The 25044-nt window shown below is 36.2% G+C and overlaps 1 protein-coding gene across 1 annotated transcript; it reads right to left on the bottom strand.

Annotated features, from left to right (window-relative positions):
* Positions 1–390: 390 nt before the first annotated feature.
* Oseg4 (intraflagellar transport protein Oseg4) lies at positions 391–25044 on the bottom strand. The gene is made up of 21 exons (XM_089651289.1): positions 24951–25044; positions 24368–24479; positions 23128–23267; positions 22920–23022; positions 22001–22161; positions 21287–21434; positions 20347–20477; positions 19657–19860; positions 19376–19490; positions 19172–19285; positions 17640–17859; positions 16934–17165; positions 15418–15587; positions 14162–14365; positions 13406–13549; positions 11067–11205; positions 10294–10413; positions 9932–10022; positions 9590–9807; positions 3422–3534; positions 391–1369 (listed from the first exon to the last, which is right to left on the bottom strand). The coding sequence occupies exons 1-21, from the start codon at positions 24972–24974 to the stop codon at positions 1198–1200; spliced, it is 3075 nt and encodes a 1024-aa protein (XP_089507415.1). The 5' UTR covers positions 24975–25044; the 3' UTR covers positions 391–1197.

Below are 25044 nucleotides of genomic sequence, written 5' to 3'. Positions count from 1 at the left end.
TGAATTCAAGTGTCATTTCAAAATTGGAATTATAATATCCCGTGTTTTTTCATGGGTCTGCCCATGAAAATTCACAGGATATTGTCGTGTTCCAATTTTGAAAATGACAATAAATATATTATAGGTAGGAACTTTATCGCTTGTAGGAATTCTTGACACAATCAGTTTCAATTTTGAAAATGACACTTAATTTCACAACAAATCCGAATTCATTGAACCGAAGTTTCAATCACTAACAGACAAATTCACAAACGAAATTAGTATGTTTGATGATGATGATGATGATAAGAGATTCTCTGTTTTTCTAGTCCCTTGAAAAACTTTGTTGAAAATGAGAGTTTCACCATATAATACATTTCTTACTATGTATACATACAAGATTATTATGTTGATTTTGCATTTTGAAATTAATGACAAATCATTGCTGCGCTAGTAAATAAAATTATTCAGGAGTTCATTAATTTCAACTCACATTACATAGTAATACTTGCTTAAATGCATTGAAGAGTGATTTGATTTCAACTCGTGTCATTAGGTAATACAGGGTGCAGCAAAACAGACAGTGCAGTTTGGAAGGGCCGGTACATCCTGTGTGATGGGGGGTAAGAACCTAGGAGGGGTGTCATTGTGTCGGAGAGTCGTTCCATTTCGAGCCCCAACCGGGGCTTTCTTCGTCCGCACGTTTCTCTTGAAAATGGCTGAACTTTCGTCGCCACCCAGCAGGCCTCCCGGCTGGACTTCAATCTTGCGTGTCATGATACCGTTCCTTCAAAATAGCCTTAAATTAGCTTAATAGCCCTTCAAAACTGCACTGTCTGATGTGCTGCACCCTGTACTTGCTTAAATGTGTTGAAGAGTGAATACATAACTACCAGCAAACATGTGTGATGCTGTACAAGGCCAGCCCTATGCGGGCGCAATTAGAGCAGTCTGCTCCAGGCACCGAATTGTAAAGGCGTCAAGGCGCTGATAAAACACCTAATAGTCCTAACACATCGCTCTTGAAATTAATATTCAAAATATAAACATATAAATCATCAGAATATTATTGATTACAGTAATCACCTACCTAGGCGTCTACTAGTTTTGACAAGGGTTGTCAAAATTTTACTCGCGCCAGGCGGTTTGGCTCAGGGCCAGTCCTAATACTATACAGCCTTTTTGTAAATGCCGCAATGTCAAGATATTCCTTGGTGTCTACTTCACAGGCGTGTGACACACGGGGCAGGTCTGGCGCAGCACCACCTCTTGCTGCGCCACGCTGCTGCTGCAGGTCCGGCAACTCCACACGGAGTGCGCGTCGCGGATGGACAAGCCGCTGAGCGTGCAGCCGGGGAAGTCCGCGCCGCAGTTCAGGCAGCACGTGGACCTGCCAAGGTCAGAACATTAATGACAATGGCATGGCACAGTTGACGACGATCAGTTGAGTGACTTTGTTTGTCATATTGGTTATTAATTTTATGTTTTGTTTCGTTTGGTTTTTTTGTTTGTTTTTTTTTTTTTTTTTTTAATTTATTAAATTTAATATAATTACATTTAATACAATATAAGATATGGGTAGTCCCAAAAAGCTGTGACAATCAGCTTGTCTGTAGGTTCTACCATTTAATGTTATAACATAATACACATTAGCTTAAGTTTAAATATTAATACCAAATATAATGTTTAGGATAGATAAACGTTTTGTTCATTTATTAACCACTTTTTTGTCAGTTTAGGGCAGGGTTACTCATTATTTTTCAAGTTAAAGTTTTCGTTAAATTTGTTATAAATCACAGGTATCAAATAGTCAAGTGTTCTGCTACCATACTTATTTGATATTAGTGGAATTTTTAGGCCTTTTTTTTCAGTAAATCTTGTTTTGTGACTATGCACCAATGGCTTTTTGTACGCATTTTCTCCCGCATTATCCATAATTATAATAAACCAGAGAAGCCCTTTAATTGGGAGTAGGCCCTCAGAGCCATACAGTAATTTTAAGTTGTTTCTTTGTTTGTAAATGCTAGGTTTAACAATTTTTTTAATTATAGCAGTTTGTAGATTTTGAATGTATTTAATATTAATATTACTCGAGTGTCCCCAAGTTCGAATTCCATATCTAAGTATTGATTCGACCATAGAATGATATATAAGTTTGAGAGTACATCGAGGCAATACAAATTTTAATTTATAAAAATTACTCGCCAAACATCGGAGCTGGTTAGTTTTGTTGATGTAATAGTTTTACTGGCTGTGGCCGGATATTAGATAACTATAGTAACCGGATATCCGTTGCTTCTTTAGTATTTTTAACATTTTAATGGTTGTTTAAGTAGATTCTAGACCCTTTATGCTTTTGAAAAAATCGTGATCATTCGACAAACATAACCAAAGGTGAAACGTACCGACAATCAGCCTTTCAAGGGAACCGTTTTAATGTCAAAAAATAAAATGACACTAATCATTGAATTGTGACAACATCAAATGTGCGAGTTTGAAAGAATGTGCACTAAGTTAGATCAAAAATTACACATAAAATACAGCGACCATTTGGCTGTTCCCATCCCTGGATTAACATAGCAGACTCCGCTAAAAGACATGTTATAACTCATGGCTCAGCCCATGTTCGTAGACAACGGAATGTCGTAAAGGCTAAAACTTTTTAATGTAAAATTTACATAAAAGTTATACTTTTGATTTCATTATACAGGTTTTCCAATAAGAGGTGTTATTTTGAATAGCCCGCTATTTCGGTAGATGTTACTTTTGAAGCTGTCATTTTTTGACATTTGACAAGTAGAAACTACGCCATTAATAAAAATGGAACGATACACGCTTCAACAACGCATTGAAATTATTAAAATTCACTTGAGTGAATCAAATGCAAATCATCTTGAGTGATGAGGCCCATTTCCACCTCGGTGGCTTCGTCAACAAGCAAAATTGTCACATCTGGGGCTCGGAAAACCCAAGAGTTATTGTTTAAAAGCCTCTCTATCCTCAACGTGTGACTGTTTGGTGCGGTTTATGGTCCGGCGGAGTCATTGGACCTTACTTTTTCGAAAATGAGGCTGGAGCAACAGTTACGGTGAATGGATTGCGCTATCGAGAGATGATTAATGATTTTTTATGGCCGGAATTGGATGGTATTGATATGGACAACGTTTACTTTCAACAAGACGGCGCTACGTGCCACACAAGCAACGAAACCATTGATCTTTTACGATTGAATATCAAAATAACACCTCTTATTGGAAAACCCTGTAGATAAATAGTTTATTTTACACATTTGATAACATAACCGATAGTAGCATATTGATTTTATATAATATTTTATATATTTTATACAGACTTTTATATAATATTTTAGATGCATAAATATAGATGACGCAACAGATAGTAAACCCATAAGGGGGAAAGTAATTGATATAATATACATTACCATTCAGACACCATGGTGTGGCAAGCTGCACATTCAGCTCTGTTCACTTTAGGGTCCACCGGGGAATGTTTATTGAAAATCTCCACTGCCAGCTCTTCATAAGTGTCACTTTCCTATTAAAACACACAAAATAAATAATAGCTTAAAAAGACCTAAATATATAAGAACAATGTTTCCACAGATGAATTTATTGGTTTCTCTAGTGGAATATCCTTATTTCAGTGTTTACTATATCAATAAACTATTAATTCTGGGAACAGTAGACCTCTAGTCCAAAAAAGCATGTTTCAAATTGTAAATTAAACACGAGATTTGAGGAGACAGAACGAACTGGAATGTTTATTTTAATAACTTTTTAAAACCATAGACAAGATAATCATAGACAACAGATCATTTTGATATAAGAAATTAACACCCCCACTTATCAAAATAATGTAGGTACACAATACACATATTACAAAAAGGAATATGAACATTGTTAATTCTTTACATCCTGTATACCCAATAACTGCATAAAATAATAATGCTTAGTACTAGCTAAACCCTTTGTAAATATATCTGCTGGCATTTCAGCTGTTTCCAAATATTTCAATGCTACAATTTTATCATTAACACATTCTTTACAAAAATGGTATCGTACATCAATATGCTTAGTTCTTTTGTTAAAGCTATTATTTGAAGACAGCTTAATCACACCCTGATTATCATTAAACAAAGATATGGTGTATGACTCATCGGTTATTTCTTTTGACAAATTACTTAAATAAATAGCTTCCCTACAAGCTTCAGCCACACCCATATATTCGGCTTCAGTGCTCGAAAGAGCGACGGTTTTTTGCTTTTTAGCTTCCCAAGAAATAACACATCCAGCTAAACTATAACATAAACCTGTATAAGACCTCCCATCTATGATATTGTTTCCCCAATCTGCATCAACAAATCCTTCTAATTTTGAATTACCATATCTAGTATATTTCAATCCAAAATGTTTAGTTTTCTTAAGATAAAACACAAAAAAATCATCTACATACAAAGTAACTATTGTCTTTTTATAATCCTTAATTTTTTGTGTATAAACATGGTTCTAACATGGAGCGTTTATAGCCTATACCAACAAGACATTCATCGACCTTCTTGTACCAGGCCCTTGAGGATTGCTTAAGACCGTAAATAGCTCGATTCAATTTAAGTACTTTATTATTATCATTTTGAGAATCTAATAAACATTCTGGTAATTGCATGTAAATTGTTTCCTCAAGGTCCCCGTTCAAGAACGCTGTAGTAACATCTAGATGTGTAACATCTAATCCAAGTTTGACAGATAATGCGAACAACAATCTCAAAGTTGAATGTCTAACAACAGGCGAGAAAGTGTCTGAATAATCCACATTTTGCTTCTGCATGTAGCCCTTGGCTACTAAACGTGCACGGTATCGAACATTATTACTATTGTCAATCTTTTTCCGTAACACCCACTTGCACTTTACTACAGTTTTACCATCCTTTGGCACATCCACCAGCTCCCATGCATTATTTTCTTTAAAAGAATTAAGTTCTTTTTCATTTCCCTGTAATGCTTCTTCCAAAGATATTCCACTAGCATCATCAAACACACCCTCAGGAATACACGTATTTAGCATCCCATACCGTTCTGGCTTCCTAATGATTCTGCTGGATCTAATACGCTGCTCAGGTAAATCAGAAGCATCTTAATAATCACTAGGAGTGTAAGTATCGTCTGATGTATCTTCGACTAGTATATCCTCTTCTAAGGTTGTATCTTCTGAACTTGATGTATCTTTGCAACTAGTGTCCCCCACTGGACATGATTTTTTCTCCACTCTCGGTAATTGATATATTGACCTCTGGGTTCTTTTCATCTTCCATGATAATGACATCTCTACTTGTAAGAATACATCTTTTAATGGGATTGTAAATTCGGTATCCTTTAATATTGTCGGCATAACCTACCAACAATTTTTTTTTAGCCTTAGTATCCCACTTAAGTCTTTTTTCTTTGGGTGTGTGAACCATCACCTCACTGCCAAATATACGCACATGACTTAAATCTGGTTTTTTCTTTGTCCAAAGTTCATACGGTGTTTTGTCATTCAAGCCTGATGCGATAGATCTGTTTCTAAGATAGACAGCAGTATGTGTTGCTTCTGCCCAAAACTTATTAGGAAGTCTTGCATCGAATAACAAACAACGAGCTCTTTCTACAATGGTACGGTTAATGCGTTCACTCATCCCATTTTGTTCAGGAGTGTACGTATTGGTTTTTTGATGTAAAATACCGGCCTCCTTTAGGTATTTTTCAAACTCATTGCTACAAAACTCTAAGCCATTATCTGTCCGGAACGTTTTAATCTTTTTACTATGCTGATTTTCAACTAAAGCCTTAAATTCTTTAAAGAATTTGAACGACTCACTCTTTGCTTTCAGAAAGTAAACAAAGGCCATGCAGCTATAGTCATCAATAAAAATTAGGAAGTACCTCGATCCTCCAATAGAGTTCTCTTCCATAGGTCCACATACGTCTGCATGAATAGTGTCTAATATGCTGGTGTTCCTTGTTCCTGTATGAGTAAATGGAAGGCGTGATTGTTTACCTTCACAACATACAATACATGTACTTTTGCCAAAAACTGCTTTATCATTATATGACACACCAGTCACTGCACCTTTGTTCATTTTATCCATGTCTTTACAATTTAAGTGACCCAATCTCCTGTGCCACACTTCACTAGTGCTAACACCAGTTGATGATGTAAACAAACATTTCTTCTTTTCTGTTCTCAGTTTATATACACCATCTGTCAAATCTGCTATAGCAACTAATTCATTATTTTTATTATAAATATAGCAGCATTTTTCTTTGAAGTTCACTTTATTGCCATTTTTAATTAACTGACTCACTGACAATAGGTTAGTTGTCAATCCTGGAACACAAAGTACATTCTTGACAAGAACTTCAAATTCACTTTTGTGGTTTTTTGTTACAATCATTACATCACCTGAACACGACACTTTCAGTTTTTCATTATTGGCAATAACAATTTTTTCATCTATTTTGTGATCCGCAACATTCTCAATCCATTCTTTACTTGTGGTCAGGTGCATGCTTGCACCTGAGTCAACATACCAATCATTTTTTTTAAATTGTCCACTTAAAAACACCGCACTGAATGCATTAGTTTGTTGACGTTGAAAAACTTTCGCATTCGTGTTTTTATTATTTGGGCATTGATTTTTATAATGTCCTGGTTGTTTACACCGGTAACATTTCACATGACTTTTGACATTTACATTGACATGTTGATTAGTTTGACTTTTGTGAGCGGGTTTATTTTTCTTATATTGGTACTTCTGCGAACCGCTTACGAATGCACTGCTAGCTTCACTGTAATTGTGACGGTCTGTCACTTCCGTTTCCATGTCGATGAGTTTCGTTCTAATGGCGTCCGTTGTAATTTTGATTCCTGAATGCTCGATTGCCATTATCATTGGCATAAATTTTTCTGATAACCCAGCCAACAATAAACGACCGACCCACTCATCACTGATGCCAAATCCTGTCCCACTCAATTTCTGACCTGTTTCGACCATTTGCGTTACATATGATTGCATTGAAGCACAGTTTTCCAAGCGAATAGAGATCAAATTACGTAACAGAGCTATTCTTCTTGTAAATCCAAAATCATCAAATAATGATTTTAACTTGTTCCATAGTTCCAACGTAGTTTTCACGTCTTTTATATGTACATACAACGCACTGTCTATAGTTATAATTAGTTTGGCTTTTGTTTTTGCATCATCTGCGGCTTCTAATGTGTTACCGGTAACTGGCTTGATGCTATGCTGCAAATCCTCCAGAATTAGAAAATTCTCCGCGGCAAAGGTCCATTCGTTGTAGTTCTCCCGGCCTTTAAGTTTTGGAACATTTACTAGATAGTTCGACGCCATACTTGCAACCTATTATTGCATTCACTGAATAACACTTCCCTAACTTTGTTTCAACACGTTATTGAGAAAAAAACAACTGTAACTTTTACTTTTAAAACGAAAGACGCTGGGCCCATAACCTGTAAATTAAACACGAGTTTTGAGGAGACAGAACGAACTGGAACGTTTATTTTAATAACTTTTTAAAACCATAGACAAGATAATCATAGACAACAGATCATTTTGATATAAGAAATTAACACAAATTAATAAATCGAAACCGAAATTTCCTCTCAAATAATAAGATTTGTAAATAGAAACATAAATGCCACTAGTTATAAACCACGTATTACATGTAACATTTTTTTTTTTAAATTTCAAATAAGGTATTGTAAAATTCATCCAAAGAATCACAATGGTAATTCTTTTTCAAACTTTCTTCCGGCTGGTAGGTACCATAATATTGAAAAAATGCTAATAAGAAAGTCCAAACAAACACGATAATTTCACATTGGAAAAAATTATCTTTTCTGAACCATTAAAAAAGCTAATAAATTATTATAAGCAATAATTAGTCGCCTGCAATATCAATACAAATTGAAAATATCTCCTGAGTAAAAATAAATGCCACCGACGGGAATTCTGATGTCGGGTCAGATATTTACATTATTTTTAGTCAGGAGACATTTTCAATTAGCATTGATATTCTTCTTCTTCTTCTTCTTTCGTATGGTGGGGGGTCAGAGGGGGACATCTAGATCTGCGAGCCATTTTAGGGCCTCAGGCGTCGCCATGTGGACCTCATCAATCCCGCCGGGGAATGAATGGAGCGGGCATTCGTTGACCACATGTTCGGTAGTCTGCACCGCACCACATTCACACATCGCCGACTCTTTAAGGCCCCATCTGTGCATCATGTGGGCACAGCGGCTATGGGAGCACCTTAACCTATTGATGGCGGACCAGGTTTTGCGAGGCAGTGAGAACCCAGGCTGTCTCTCGGTGGGGTCCTGTATGAGATGGGCATTTCCCACGTTGGCCGTTTGCCACTCAAGTTTCCACCTATCTTCTGGGGTGAGAGGTAGTCGGAGGAGCCTCTCTCCTTCCGCCCAGAAGGGCTTTCGGGACTTCAAGCGGCATGCCGGGTGGGAGACGACATCTTCGTGTAGAGGTATTGCGCTTTTTTGCAGCGCCTTCTTGTATTCCCTCAGTGTTGCAATTTCTCGCCTGATGTTTGGCGGGGTTATGTTTGCAAGTACGGGGAGCCAAGGGAGAGGAGTAGATTTTAAAGTCCCGCTGATGGTTCGCATTGTGGCATTAAGCTGAACGTCTACCATGGAAGTGTGGGCGCTTCTAGCCCATACTGGAGCACAGTATTCAGCCGTTGAGAAAACCAGGGCAATGGATGCTGTTCTGAGCGTGTTGGCGTCGCATCCCCAGCTAGTTCCAGCTAGCTTATTAACTAAGTTAAGCCTTGTCCTGGTTTTTTTACCCACTGTTTCCATGTGTTGCCGGTAGTTCAAGCTCCTGTCCAAAGTAACTCCGAGATAGCGGGGGTGGGGGTCATGGTAAATATTTTTTCCATCAAACTGAACACAGAGTTTGGCATCCGCTTGTGAATTGCTAAGATGAAAAGCTGTCGCAACTGTTTTCGACCCATTTGGCTTTAGTCGCCAATTGAGGAAATATTCTTCCAAAGCCTTTAGGTCAGAATTGAGGATATCTTCTGCTGCTTTAAGGGTTTTGGCTTGAGCTGTGACGGCGATGTCATCTGCGTAAGCAAATTTTCTGCCTTCAGTGTGAGGGAGGTCTCGAGTGTAGATGTTATTAATATTAATTGATAGCATTGATATTAATATTAATTGATAATAATTTATTATCCTTTGTGTTAAACATAAAAACCTTGTCTTCTAAACATTAGTTTATCATTAAAAATAACATTAAAAAGGCCACCATGAAACGGAATGTACAAACAAATTTACAAGCCGACAAGACTTCGCTATGCTCAGTCAGTGATGTATCAATGTTTGCTGTGACAGAACGATGTTGTGAGACATTTGGCACAGTCTAGATGCACCGATAGATCGGCGCTCGGAGGCTAAGAGAGTTAAACATTATTTGCATCTCAGAATTGTAGCTTCAGTAAATGGTCTCCCTCTACTCTTTATTAATTTCTTCACTTCACTCTTCCACATTATGGCTATCAACTATTCTAGCACTCACCGGCAAAGCCTCGAGCTGCACAAACGCCTCGGAGCAGGTGGCGAAGGCCCTTGCGTTAGCGGCATTGAGCGCGAGAGCAGTAAGGGCGGGGGCGGGGCGTGGTGCCGGGGGGCGCCGTGAGCGCAGTCGCAGGGCCGCGGGCAGGGAGCCTCCCTGTGCCAGACCCAGCCAATGCCATGACCCCGCCTTCTGGAAAGCCCCCATTGCGGAGGTGCTGTCTGGGAAATGAACAAGGTTCAGAAAATAACAATATATTTTTATAGTCGATCATCATTGGATTTAATCCTTTTTTATGACTTTCTTGTGATTTGGAATAGCTGAGAAATAAAAAATAGAACTAACCACCAGCACTCTGATACAGCAGTCCCGCCAAGATGTAGAGTTTCTTCATCTTTATCGGTGATGTCCTGTCTGCATCCTCAGAGTCTGCCAGCTAAAGAAAGGAAGAAAAACTTTATAGCAAATTCAAAAGTAGATAAGGAAAAATTCAGTGGATTTAGAGTATAAAAAATGTCCACAATAACTCAAGTTTTATTAATACATACTACAGCAATATTATTCACTTTGCTATTTCTAAGTGAACACAATTATGATCAGCTTAGAATATCATTTATATCTTGGGTAGTAATTATCTTTTGAAATTTCCATTGAAATTAAAAACAGTAGAATGAAAACTGAATACATAATGACATGTATGTACTTACCCTGACTATAATAGCAGCGGCTTGCGCTAATTTTCCAGCCTCTTTCAACTGAAGAGCCATTGCAAGTGTGGGGGGTTCGTTGTTCAATGTTTCACTTTGCACTTGGTGCTTGGCTTCTTGCTGCCAACAAAATATCATTCAAATTATAATTAATGTATCCTGGAAGATATTTGGAGCCAAAACAAAATATTAAAGTCCATAGTTATTTTTCTACCTGAAAAGATTGAGTAGTGAAAAAAGGTTCTGAAGATAAATTACTCAATATTTTTATCACGGAATAACTTATTGAGTGGAAGGCAATATTAACCATTCTCAAACGAAAAATGTGAAATGGAAAATAATCAAAACAAAAAGTTTACAAATGAGACTTCATTTAAAAATAATATGTGAATACTCAAAAATATTTCACCAATAAAAAGATATTATATGTCTCGACGCCATCTAGTGAGAAATTTAGCACTAACAAAGCCTTTCCTACAAAAATAAAGTTGGTTGTTTACAGGTGGAAAAAATATAATAAGCAGTAATTGATGATTGAGGTACTAGTACATATTGAATCATTTGGCGGGTTGGAAATAAGCCGACATAGCTTAGTGGTTTCAGAGCACCTGACCGGACATCAGAAGGCACGGGTTCAATTCCCGTTGGCGGCATTTATTTTTACTCGGGAGATATTTTCAATTTATATTGATATTTCACGCGACTAATTGTTGCTTATAATTATTTGATTAAATTTAAGATATTATTCAGGTGATGTAAATGAATTTAATTACCTTTGGAGGAAGAGGAGCTGATTTCCTTGGGCTTGAAATGGTGAGGTTTGCCAATGCTTCGTGATCTTCAAGAGCCACATGGCACTTTATAACTCCATCCTGATGATTGGCCAATGTGTAGTATTCTCTCGCACTTGCCCTGTAATAAACATCAAATACAACAATACGCATGAGCTAAGGTTTATATATGATTTGATTTGATTTAATTAACCTCATTGAATTTCATGTACCCATAAGAGCTACTCGTTCTAAAACCCTCTATAATTGTAACAATTCTAAGACTGAACATTTCAAACACTCGCTTGTATCTAGATTACATGAAATTAGTAATAGGTACGCAGATGTAGCGGATCTGTTAACTGCACAGAAGCTAGGTACAAAAAGGCTTTAATATCATATCTTTTAAATCATGACCAATAAAATGTAAGTCTACTCATACTTACGTAAAAAGTCAAATGAATATGTAAATAAAATGAACTGCCTGGGGGAACTGAGGAAACTTGGGTCAATAAGGTGAACCAACAGCTTGATTGGCACTTACCTACTATCAACCAAAACTTGAAAATAAATGCATACATTTTAGCTATTGTAATATATTATATCATGTATCTATACTATCATATATTTCAATCAATACTAATCTAACCTAGTCTACCTATAAGTTTTGCATGTACTTGTATCTCTAACTTTTTATATCCATCTAGAGTTTCTGTTAATTGTATATTTTCTGATGTCACTGTTTATAATTTACTGTATATGGTATATTTTATACCGTTGATATTAAAATAAATAAATATACACAACCAATTATGAACACAAGAATACTATTTGGGTTCCCTCACTATTGCAGCGCTTCCACTAGGTTTTTTTTTTTTTTTTTTTTTTTTTTTTTTTTTTTTTTTTTTTTTTTTTTTTTTTTTTAATTGTACAACAGAACATTCGTTCCAGTTACAGTACAATTTTACAAACAGTATAATTTTACATCATATCAGCATTTGGGTAAGTGACTCTTCAATAATTGTTTAAATGTGAATACCACACAAGAGTCTATTGGACAAATGGGATTTTTTTTGAAAAACAGTGCCATCTGTTGGACAAACATCCTTTTTATAAAAAACAACATTATCTGTTGGAAAAAAAAGCAACACGCGCTATTGTTTCTACAGCTAGTGAATCAAATAAATAAAAATTGCGCACACAAGGATTTGAACCCACAACCTCCGGATTGCTAGTCAGGAGCCTTATCCTCAACCACCGAGGTTGCAAAAAGCTTACATCTACAGGGTCGCTAGTTTCAAGGAAAGACACAAGTGCAACAATTCAGAGTTAAGTAGTTTGAACATGATTTAGCATCAATCAACAATAAGTAGAAGTTGGGGTTGCAAATGAACTAAATACTGAATTATATTATAAGGAGTAGTTCATATTGAGTTAGTAATATGTAACAGAAGAGTATTGAGATGATAAATGAATGTAAGTGAAGCAAGGAATGTGTGCTGAAACGGAGTTGTGTGGCAGCCTATCCTCTCTGCCTACCCCTGCCAGGAAAGGCATGATGGCAAAACCACTTTTGATAATGTCCAAACTGCTCGTGATACTAGAACTAAAGGACATAATTTCTTACAAATCCCTTTCGCTAAAACAACTTTTGGCCAGAGAAATTTTGCAACAAGGCTATATAATGCTCTCCCACTAGCCATTAGACTGAACAATTTCTTTTTGAAATATAAAACAGACACCAAGTCTTGAATCATCAGCCAAAACAGATCGAAGATAAAAATTTTATAAAAACCCCTTCATAAGTATGTACTCCAACTAGATGCTGATTAACCAATTTGTCATTTATTATTATTATTTTCACATTGTCATTTAAAGTAAAGAAATCTTATATGTATCAAATAATATGTAAACACTATTTTATGTACCCAATATGTATGTCTGTCTCTACACATGTATATCCTAGTGAGACAAACATCGAAAAACACCTGTAAAAAAACTTTATATTGATAATAAATCAAATAAAAAAAATTAAAAAAGATGGTTAATTAGTTAGTTAACAATAAATTAGGCGACACTCACAATAAATTCGTAAGTCATAAATTTGGATTCTGACATAATTTTCTATAATATAATTGCAATGATTCAATTGCATTCCAAAAATAATTTTACGATTCTTTTTTGTTAAATAAAAATTATTTGACAGTTGAAACTTGATGTTAATTTGAACACAACTTTAGGACAAAAATATAGTATTGAATGAAGGTATAAAATTATTGTTATTGTTGGTGTCCAACGGTAAGGGGATGAGTAGAAACAGATAAAGCTTAATTTATGGTTACCAGTTTTGACGGTCCCAGTAATAGTCTCCAATATTCCTGTAGGCTTCCTTGAGCTGTTCTTCCGTCGTGTTGGTGGACATTTTCAGGAGCTCCACAACACGGAACCAATGACCCAGTCGCTGCCGTAAAACTATTGCCAAATCTCTGAAGAAACAAACTTTGATGTAACGTAACATTATAAGAGACAATGACATAACCACTCGAGCGATAGCTACCTAGACGTGGGTAACTTCAATCAGCTAATATTTTTAGACGCTAGCATGTTTAGCTTCTATCGAATACAAAAAAATGTCACTAACGTTCCTCTCTCAGAATATTATATGTTAAAAATGGCATATTTTAATGTCTATGACTACAGACATTTCCAATAGACCATAGACTACAAACAGAAATAGTAATATTCAATATTGCTCCAAATAACAAGGTAGGGATATAATTCTGGTAACTAACATACAGAATTATACGCGTCATAGGTGGATTCATTGGCTTTAAACCAAAGTAAGCAATTTAGCTAATATGTTTCCGTATTAATATTATGAGGTACCACCAAATATGAATACCAAACTGAACGCCCAGTAATGTCATTCAAGACGTTTTTTTATAAATACGGTATCGCTCGCGTGGATAAGAAACGCGAGGAAATAAATGTAAGTCTGGCCCTCACAAAGTTGATTGTTAAAAATTATATGTATTATAAAATAGACCTTTCAAGAATGATTAGCCATAAGGAACACTGATAATTATGTATATATACACCTTCTATCCTCCTGAAGATAGATCTTCTCTGCCTCGTCAAACTGCTTAAAGCAGGCCAGGACCTCAGCTGAGCGCAGGGCCGTTCCTCGCAGCGCTGATAGTCTCTTCACCAGCTGGATGCCTGGATAGTCTCCGCAGTGCACGTAGGCCGTCTCCGCTGTGAGGAGATCCAGCTTGCGAAGGGCGGCTTCCGCTAGAAGACGCCTGGGCAAAAAAATTATTCAGTGAAAATATTAAATTAAATTGTTAATCATACAGCTCAGAATCATAAATAGACTGTATATCTTCAGTGTCTATATACGTTAACAGAATATTGTCATTACAGGCGTACAGATGATAACTCCATCGAAACTTTTTTTTCTCTTACATATGTCAGTCATTCATAAGAGGGAGAGTTTACAATTGAGCTCTCACTGGCAAGACCATAACATTGTAAATAAAAATAAAGAAATTATGCATTTAACAAGAAGAAACCTTCATTTTATGTTCACATGAATTACAGAGATGGTAAAAAAATATAATTTTATGAATTGGAAACTTAAAAAGAAATTAGAAACTTTACGGACGCCGAAATACAAACAAAATTGAGACAGGCAGAAGAAACAATAGAATGGCGTTGATGTGACTGAAACAAAACTTTTTAAGAAGATGTAGGGTTTGCATTGAGCACGACGGTCGACATTTTGAAAACTTTTTGTGATTAAATAATAAAAAATTAATGACAATTATTATTAACTTTTATTTTGCTTACCCTTTTAAACCGGTTTTATATGACTTATTATGTTTTCGAACAAATTTTCTGTATGACGCCGTAGAGATAGTTCAATGAAATTTACAGGGTAAACAGGTTTTTAATCGTCTTCGAAAATTAAAAAATTTTGAATTTCAATTTATTTTAGGATTTTTTTATGGCTCAATGGTATCAGATCTGCCCACAATTAATTTTGTGTCTACAAGACATACTATTCACCTAATTATAAAAAAAAAATCAAGCATGCATCACAATAATTCACGTCTCTGTGATCAATAATCTCTTGTAAATCAAGGTTTAACAAAAAGATATGAATAAAATCATAACTCGAAAACTACAAAAAATTGCGGAACATTCATGGGGTAATTTGGCTCGCCCTAGGAGTGCTCAACCTCTGGACTTGCGCTTGGCTCTATTTTTTGGGACACCAGTATATATAATAATAACATGATGTAATCCGTGTTCTACCATTAAAAGCTTTAAGTTTCAAAGATGCGGTACTTACCACAATTTGGGGTGTGGATTATCCTTGATGAAGGCCTCCGCCTCCCGCAGGCCCACCTTCTCCAGCAGCTGCTTGGTGTCACGCAGAGACTTCACCTCCATCCTGGTTAGGTGTTCTGTCTCGCCACGCTCACCCAGCTCTGACAGATTGGCACAAACTATCTCCAGCTCCTATAGAAGAGAATATAATATACAGTGAATTCTCGATCAATCATTCCTCGAACACACCCCTTCATATCCTTTATTAGATATTTGCTATACCTTTTGATTAAGGAAAATCTATTTTGGCTCCAAATCCAAAATTAAAATTTTTATGAAAAGCGCCGCGCTGCTATTTCCCTTAAGATTGTATATTAACACATTGTCGTCGGGACAAGGCATTTGCCATTTTTTGCGGACTGTTGGTCAACTGCGGGACACGGCAAATGCCGTTTTTGTCGACTGACGGTTTTTGGGGGAAAACAGCATTATACGGGGTTGTTATCAGCGTGAAATAAAACGCCTTGAAGGGTAATTTGCTACCTGGGTGCTAGGCGACACTCTGTCGACGTTATTTGAGATGCCTTGTCCAGATTGGCTAGTGTGCCGCTTGTAAAGGCGTCGCCACAAATCTACAGTTTTTATGCGATCTCGATCTCCAGTTTAGTTTAAGTCATTTCACGTATTTGATTATTTTTCATACCACTCGCACTGTTTTGTTTACTGTTTGGTATTTTATTATTTGAATATATTATCATTGTATAGGACTTTATCCCTACAAAAATGTCTTTACAACCCAATGATACATGCACTTATGGTGTGTGATGGATTATCAACATATGAAGTGTACTGATTCCTTGAAAGAATAAATACTATCATACATAAGTGGAATGGGCTCTTCAATTAGGCGAGGCAACCGCAAAAGACTCTTTTTTGACAAGAAGCAATTAAACTTATGAGTTATTGAGTGTTCGCCTTCGGCCTTAGGCGACACTGTTCAATATTTACGCTATCAGATTTCACACATCCAGCGATTGTAAAATTGCGGGCATGGCAAATATATATTATTATTTATTATATAACTATATGATATAAATAAACATGTTATCTTTTACATGGAATTTTCAAATATTGAATATTGAATGCTATTTACTGAATTAATATCAGGTTTTTATATTCAGTTTTGAAATGTGGTGAAATTATGATGTAATCAAAGCAATTATAATTTATTTTTGATGATCAAATGTCATATATTATTTCTTTGAAAATTTCAATCGACAATATTATTTGGTTTAGAAATTGTATCAATTTTAAGAAAGCGATATATTTTTGCGCTTATCGCGAAAAACACCCGCTATAGGCTAGAGTCTATTGTTTGAAGCGCCCGACTACAATGTGTTAAGAGCAAAATAAAATAAGCTAGTTCGTAAAAAAAAGTAATTTAGCTTGGTTCATCCATGGAAGTGAGCGGCGCCTGGGAAGACAACGATGCAACACCCATGGGAGCGATCGGCACTGGACGAAATAAAAAGCATTACCTGAAAGTGGCAGATGTACCCGTGCATCGGCAGGGGCTCCTGGGGCTCCCGTCCCCGGAAGGTGTAGAGGCGAGCCCGCTCGGCCGCCGCCAACAGCCGGGGGTTGTCTGCCGCCCACACGGCACCCCACACATCTCGTCGCAGCTCCACGTTAGTAACGCTGTCGCCCCCCACGGGGGTCCCCACTCCCATCAGGAAGAGGCAGCCCACACTGTCGATGACGCTGAATTCACTAGAATCGAAAACAAAATAAATAGGAGTGAAACTTTGTTGATAGTCCAGAGACATACAATTTGATATTTCGAGAAAAACAATAAAACCAGTTTTCATAAAATTTGTACATCTGCATGCTTTCAACATACAACGGAAAATAAAAAATAAATCATATTAAAAAGCAATGAAAAATGTACAGGGTGTAACAGCACAACCTGAAGGATTTTAACCAGCGATTCCTAAGCATATCGTCACTGACCACACTGTTATGCGTCGTGACGGGATTACGTGATACGCGTAATTAAATTTTATATATATATGTACAAATTATGTATGAGTAGATGGGTATTTAAAATAAAAAACAAATATTTACATAAAAAGATATTAATTACTGAAAATGTGGAATTAGCCTCTAAATTCATACATACATTTAAACATTGATGATCTGATTCAAGAACAATCAAATTAATTTGAAATAAAAGAATTAACTTACGTTGAATTACAATTAATTGCCAGTTTCAGCGGTCTGTTCTTCATGTTATAGGTCCTATCACTACTCAAGTCGGGAAGAGTATAACTGAGTATATCGCCGGATTCCCTGCCGATGAGCAGGAGACTATCAGAGCAAGCTATGCAGCAGATAGGATCCTGGGAAGTCTGGAACTCACCGAGGCAGGGAGTTCCGTCGGAGTAGAAAATCTGTTCTTTGGATGCTGAAACCAATGAAGAATAGGTGTATTTTAAAGCTTATGTAAGCAGCTGTCACATATTATGTGATCCAACAGCGGCTATCCACGTCTGCAAAACACATAGCGCGTGATGGGATAGTTTGCTTTGAAAGGGCAAGCACTGTACAGATGTTGAAGTAGATGCGTTTAACAATATAAATTATAAAAGATAGCTGTCTCCGGCGTTGCCCGCGCTTTACAGAGTTTTTCGAAATACAGTCTTAGACAGTGACCTTCCCCTTGTTTTGAAAGTTGAGTGTGCAAAATTTCATCAATCTCGGAATAAAACTGTAGATTTGTCAAACAAATTAAATCCATGCCGCCCGCAAGTAACTGGTCAAGACACTCTTCTTTATATAAATAGATTGATTTCACATAGATAGCTCCAAAATAAACTAAGCAAACTGAAGCTAAAATGCAGATGTAACACATTGAGTTAGCCTCGGGTGATTTGGCAATACGTAGTAGGATTTTGAACTAGGATTTGAAATGTTGTAGCTTCGATGGGAGTAAGGCTTTGATTTCAGGGGAAAAAGGCTATAAGATTTGGCCCAAATACCCACATGACAACCACAGTGAACATCTTTTACTGTCAAAGGAATAAGGAGGAAAATGAGAGATAGCAAAATTGGCTGATGAGTGGTTTACAGGAGCCATGCTGATAATTTCAAATTATTAACTCCTCAGGCATATTTGTTAAGTTTTGCGAACAAACAGATTTTACCCGTAAAGTCAATTTGTTCGCTTTTCGAAACAGCTCATATGATCTCATAGAAATCGTTGTATCTCCCTGTGTTAGAAAGAGAAAACATCACACTTGACATTCAAATCTATTAGTTAACCACAGAAGAGTTAAATTTACACCTCTATGAAACCAAAGGTTCCAACTGCAATTTGAGAAAAATTTATGAAGCTTTGTGATATTTTTATATTTAAAACTTTTGTATGTTTGATTTAAAAAATTTTATACTTAAAAAAATTCTATGTTTTTCTAATAATAAAATTTTAAAGCTATTTCTTCACCTTCAAAAACAGTTTTTAGTTTTCGGGTACGTTTATAAAAATCCATTTATTTTATTGAGAAGCAGTAATACACACAAATTCTCAAACATTCCAACAGCATCTTTAAGAAATATAACGGTCAATATGCCAGACGTCTGAGGAGTTAATGAGAAGTACAGACAACCGCCACTGTTAAAATACCTACAGGTAAGTTTTTAAAGAGATCGGGGTGATTTTGATACCAGTAACTACTATCAAGAACCTTACAATGGTTACAATGAAAATGGTACAATACCTGCTTTAGTCGGTGTGGCAAACCTCCACAGCATAAAGCAGTCCCTGGAAGCAGCAATCACAGAGTTCTTGCTGTTCATGCAAACGTAACAAATCTCCATCGGTGTGATTTTAGCTGGAAGACAAAAATGCTGTCAAAACTTGGAAAGCAGTTGAAAATAATAATTATTTTAAATAAAGCCAATATTCTTATTATGGGTCTTACCGTCACACTGAATCCCCTGCTGATTACAGACAACTAAAGAGTGCGGTGTTGCCACAACACAATATTCATCCACTCCGGATATGTCTACTACATTGGGGATATTATTTAGCCACGACTGAAATCAAAAAAACAATCTATTTATAATAACCTATCATCAATCAGTTTGTTTAAAATTTAATTTATGTTTTATTGGTTTTGATAAAGTCTTGGGACAGGTTAACCCCTGATTATGTAATAAGCATATTTGAAGAACTGTATTAATTAAATAATGTCCGCCATACCTGATTAGTAACAGTGTCCCAAAAAGTGACAGTATGCGGGTTTGAATTGTATGCGAGAGTGTTGCCAAAGTACGCCTTTTTGTAGTCGGGTTTCACATTGGCGAAATATATATACGAGTCCACAGCGATGGCAACACGCAGCGATCGTCCCTCCCACACGCAAGCACGTAGATTACCGCCGGGCACGCGTAATGTACGCAGGTGCTAGAAACAAAAAAAATACCAAATTATTATTGGATTCCAAACTAATACCTTTACAGAACAAGAAGATTATATTAGAAATAATCTATTATTATTATTTACTTTTTATTACTATATTTGGAAACATAGAGCCAGCAAAAAAAAACGTATGGACGCCCTCGAAATGTGGTGCTGAAAAATGCTGCTCAGGATTCCACTGAAACTAGGCGGATTAATCTGCCCATTCTGAAAGAGCTAGACATCTAAAATAGGCTAAAAACTTGTCCAAAGACACTTTGGACAGGTCTCTCACCAAACTGAGAACTCGAACTTCCAGAAATTCATGGCCACTCACAAAGTGGAAGGCAGGAATATCAATCTGCGGCATTCCGTGCAGCGCAGTACCGTGACGAATTGCGGAGCTGGTTCACCAAGTCAAGGAGTGGGAGTCACAATCCTCAGCAATGAGGCAACAAATCATGAAGAAAATATACACAAAGAAGGTTATACCTCTCCGAATTGTGTGAAGAATTGAACAGCGTTAGAGTCTTCAGCTGTTTTCCCAGCCATGGCAATAACTGAGCCGTTGTGGTTCCAATGACAGCTAACAGCAGTCAGACCGCTGTCTATAATGACCACACCTGAAAATAATGCAGTGAACATTATGAGGTAACTTTTTGGTTTGGTTTTTTACAATAGATAGGAATTTAAGAAAAGTAAACATTCCTGGGTTACAAATATTCTAAGAATATTTATTGAATTCCTCCAACTTCCAACATTAGAAGCGTGGAGAGTAGAGATCATTTTACGTGATCTGGGTCACTCACAACCTACTTGCGAAGGTCAAGAATACCCGCTCTTTGATCGTTTACTTTTAAACGCATAAAAAATGCTGTCAAAAAAAAATAATAAAAAAGATAGGTATATATTATGTCCAAGATTTTTAGCACACCGCCCATTTTTGTGAGCAGCAGCCGTCACTGACAGACACCTAACCTAACCTAAACTATTATTTTAATGATAAACTAACGTTTATAAGACAAGGTTTTTATGCATGACAGAAAGGATAACAAATTATTATAAGCAATAATTAGCATAGCGTAGCTTAGTGGTTCAGAGCACCTGATCGGCAATCAGAAAGTGCGGGTTCAATTCCTGTCGACGGCATTTATTTTTACTCGGGAGATATTTTCAATTTGTATGGATATTTCAGGCGAGTAATTATTGCTTTTAATAATTTGTTAACCTAATATGGGACATGGGTGCTGACAACCGAATCTTTTTTGAAAAAGTAACCCGAGCTCATAGTAGATCGGTGAGCAGCTTAAAATGAGCGGGTAGTTCATGATCGACCCAGGACTAGTAGAGTTTCTTGTGTTCTTCACATTAGCACTTTTACTGTGTACTATTCAAAATATTTAATTTTATTAATCAAGAAGAAGATACTAACTGTCATCATTGTGTCTCTTCATCAGTTGAACGCGTCCATTCTGGTAGCAGATGGCCAGCGTTGGAGTCTCGGGAGAAACCAGACCAGAATACCAGTCCATACCAACGACACGCATCGGCAGAGGGGCGCATTGTACAGAAACAGACATCTGAAAATAGAAAGTATCTTATTTTTAAGTACAATCTCAATAAAAAAAAATCCATCATAAGTCATAATTGACCCACAATTCAGTAAACAGAAAACCAACAGATACTGTGTGGATTCAGAGCACATCAGAGATTTGTGGTGATACTCTGTATTATCATTGTAGGATTATTCACAAATAATGAAAAAATGTGATTTTATTTCTATAGGACTATTGCCGCAGTTAAATTGCATGTCACCATTAAGTAAATTAAATACCCTCACTCTGACAAAGAACTCCAATAAAGATACGATTTATAATGCATAACAACATGCTTCCTTGAGGTGTTTTTGCACAAAAACGGCGCTATACAAGTCATCCAAGTATTATTATTCGATATGGGAGGCGGGTATGGGTACAGCCGCCCCGTAAATTATTCATTGGATTACCAACACTTCTGCCATGGGTCGCCCCAAGTGATTTGCTACATTTGGTGACTAAGCAGGGGTGCCCGTGTTCACGGGGTAAGGTTTCCTCCGAGCCTTTCCTGTGTGGAGTAAACAGACGTTTTAAATGGCAATCAAACTTACCGCAAAATTTCCTTGGTTATCATAGAGTTGTAGTTCTCCTGTAGCCAGAGCAAAGAGGAGCAGGGAATTATCTGGAGACCATTGAACAGCACTCAAACCAGGGCCTTTAATATCCTTTCCCCAGACCCGAGACCCGTCCACCGACCCAACTATCACAGCACCTACAAATTTCATACATTTTTTTATAGGGAAGCATCTAGTGTTGGGCAGAACACGATTCCAGAATGAGTTTGAATGACGTACTAAAATGCTGAAATGAGGTGTTGAGGTGTGAAAGAGCCAAAAAGGAGGTAAAATCTTATACACAAAATGTAGTAATGTAGTGCCAATACACCAACACCTCACCGCCTCAAAATATTTCTAGTGATGCAAAATATTTGTAGCGATTTTTTTGTTGGGACTAATATATTTTGTGAGGTGCAGGAAATTTTACATTTATGCTTGGGACCTTTGTAGTGCATCTTGTATGAGGTACTCAACATTATTAGCATCAACTACATAATAATAATTGAGATAGACATGCAACCTTAGAATAAGGAAGAACACTAAAATTGCCTTCAACCATAGAATATAGAAGAAAACTAGAAGTGCCTTCAATACAAATTTGAATGGAAACAAATGTGCCACTGACTTAGCACGCGTCTGTCTCTCATACACTTGCCTGAAATTGTATATCGCCATCCCATTTGAATTTCATAATTGTAATAAAACACAGTTTTGTACATAAATACAGGAATAAATTGGGCTTATATTTGGATCACAAAATACGCCCACAAGGCACTGCTTGCGTTTTTCTTTATTCTATGTCTTCAACATAAATTTGAATTGGAGTAAACATTCCAGTTGATGAAATGCATGAAATTAAACAATATCCCCACATCATTTTTTTCTTGTTGTATGTAATGTAAAATATAATTACCATCCTCATAAGCTATGCATATTTTTTGTCCATCAGAACTCCAGGCCATTCCGCTGACGGTAGATTTATTTCTGTTATTTATCATTTCTTCATACCATGAACCCTTAAACAACCAAAAAAAATACAATTAAAAAGAATAACGAATTAACCGGCGTATTTAACAGGCGAGATAATCGAGATTTTAATTTTATTTATCAAGATAATGTACCTTATAAAGCATCCAAACAATGATAACTCCGTGCTGGTCACTAGTGGTCAGTTTCTGGTGGACTTCGTTCCAATTAGCCACTTGGAGCTGGCCGGAATGACCTTCTAAACTGAGGTTCATGGAGAGATTCCCTCCACCACCTAAAATTATTAATATATAGATTTAGATTTATGTAATCTTACGTAAAAATAAGAATAAATTATTGATTATTCCGGAATATGGAATCTGTGATGTATCCTCTCAAAATCAAATGCATAACTGAGAATTCAATCTAAATTGGAGATGGGTCTATGGAGAACATGCGAGCACTCTAATATTTTCCTTTTTAGAATAATTTGCGATGCGATTTTGATCTTAATGCTTTGAAAAATGTATGAAAAACAAAATCGGCATCGCTTGGGCTAATAAAACTTCGGATTCCACTTTTGATTTAGACGAACGCTTAAAAAATATTCTTCAGTTTTATGCTGCGGACTTCAACAGGTTATTTATCCAAATATTGCCTGAATTCTTGACAAATCAGTTCCAGTTTTGAAAATTGCTATTAAAAAAAATTCTGTTAGTACATACCCACATGGGTAGCATAAGTCGCGGGCAACGGTTGCATTGCTGCACCAAAACACATTGTACAGGGTGGGGCAAAAGTAATCACCCGATGTTCTTTTGTTGTTTTATATATTTTTTTTTATGATTAACTTTGGTACAAACAATTGTTCTGGATTCTTTCGGAGTAAACCGATGCATGTCTTGTCGATTTGTATTCTGCGTTTGTTTACTTCACAAACGTCAAAACCGAATTGACATTTGGCGCCATTTGCAAAAGTTATAGCGTTTTCCAATAGGGTGATTACTTTTGCCCCACCCTGTACAAACACATTATACATATTATATACGAGGCGATGTGACACTAGGGAAACTATTTTGAATTTGTATGTATTTTTAAATAGTTGCCAACTGTCGCCACTACTAAATTTACCTGCGTGCGCCTAGACTTAAAAATATTATATTAATAGGTAGGTACTTTATCAATTGTCTCAATCCTCAAAACCAACACTTCCAATTTTAAAATAGACACTTAAATTCAACGCAAAAGTTCCAGAGTTCATATCGAAGTTACAGTCAATCACAACCAAAATTTGTGATTTTAATAAGGAATACAGGAACCTATAGAAGTCTTTACTATTTACCTAAAGTAGTTGGTTACTATTGGATTCTTATATAAATGTTAAATGTATCTTACCAGATTCCAGTTTTAAGACTTTTAGCATCCCATCGTCTCCGCCCACCGCTATGTACCCTGATTGCTGATTCCATGCCAAACAACTTACTCCAGCGTGCTTTGGTATAGCAATCTAAATCAGAATTATATCATTGTTTGATTACAAAAATAAAACATTTGTCAATGTAGATTAAGTATTTAAGATTAAAACCAAAATAATAACAAGAAAAAACATGCATGATAAGAGCCATGAATTCTGTCTTCATGTTATAATTTAAAAAAATATTTTTCAGCAAAATAAAGTTAGAATTCTTGTTTTTGTTAAAAGTGTATTTTATAAATGTGTAATATCGGCAATAAGGGAGCTGTTAGTAACAATTAGGGTCAACATTTTAATTAAATTATCCACCGAAGTAAGATCGCAATCTAATTTATTTTTTACAAATTTTTGTGGGTTTCAGAAAACCTAACTGTACTATTTCTCGCGGGTTGTTGTCATAGTAACGGTTCATTGTACATAAATGAAAACATTGAAATAAAACAAGAAAAGTCGTGAATTTGTACAAATTCGACATAAGTTGCAAGTTAAATTCACAATACAAACCTTTTTACTCATATAAATAAACATTTTGAAGAATTTCAAATCTTCGTTGACAAACACAAACTTTCTGCGGCCATTTGTAAATAAATAAAGTTGC

This window comes from Hesperophylax consimilis, chromosome 4, assembly GCF_061612785.1.
Source record: "Hesperophylax consimilis isolate HC1 chromosome 4, BYU_Hcon_1.0, whole genome shotgun sequence".
Classification (NCBI taxonomy): Eukaryota; Metazoa; Arthropoda; class Insecta; order Trichoptera; family Limnephilidae; genus Hesperophylax; species Hesperophylax consimilis.
The sequence above is the reverse complement of the archived record's forward strand: the minus strand, read 5'-3'. Positions and strand labels throughout refer to the sequence as shown.

Bases quoted from the DNA above. Each gene is read 5' to 3' on its own strand.
- Oseg4 (XM_089651289.1), bottom strand. From the start codon at position 24,974: ATGTTTATTTATATGAGTAAAAAG. The intron at 19,861-20,346 runs GTATAACCTTCT...TTTTGTTTCTAG, and splicing joins TCTTCACACAATTCGGAGAG to CACCTGCGTACATTACGCGT. The intron at 15,588-16,933 runs GTAATGCTTTTT...TCTCTTCTATAG, and splicing joins GGTACATCTGCCACTTTCAG to GAGCTGGAGATAGTTTGTGC.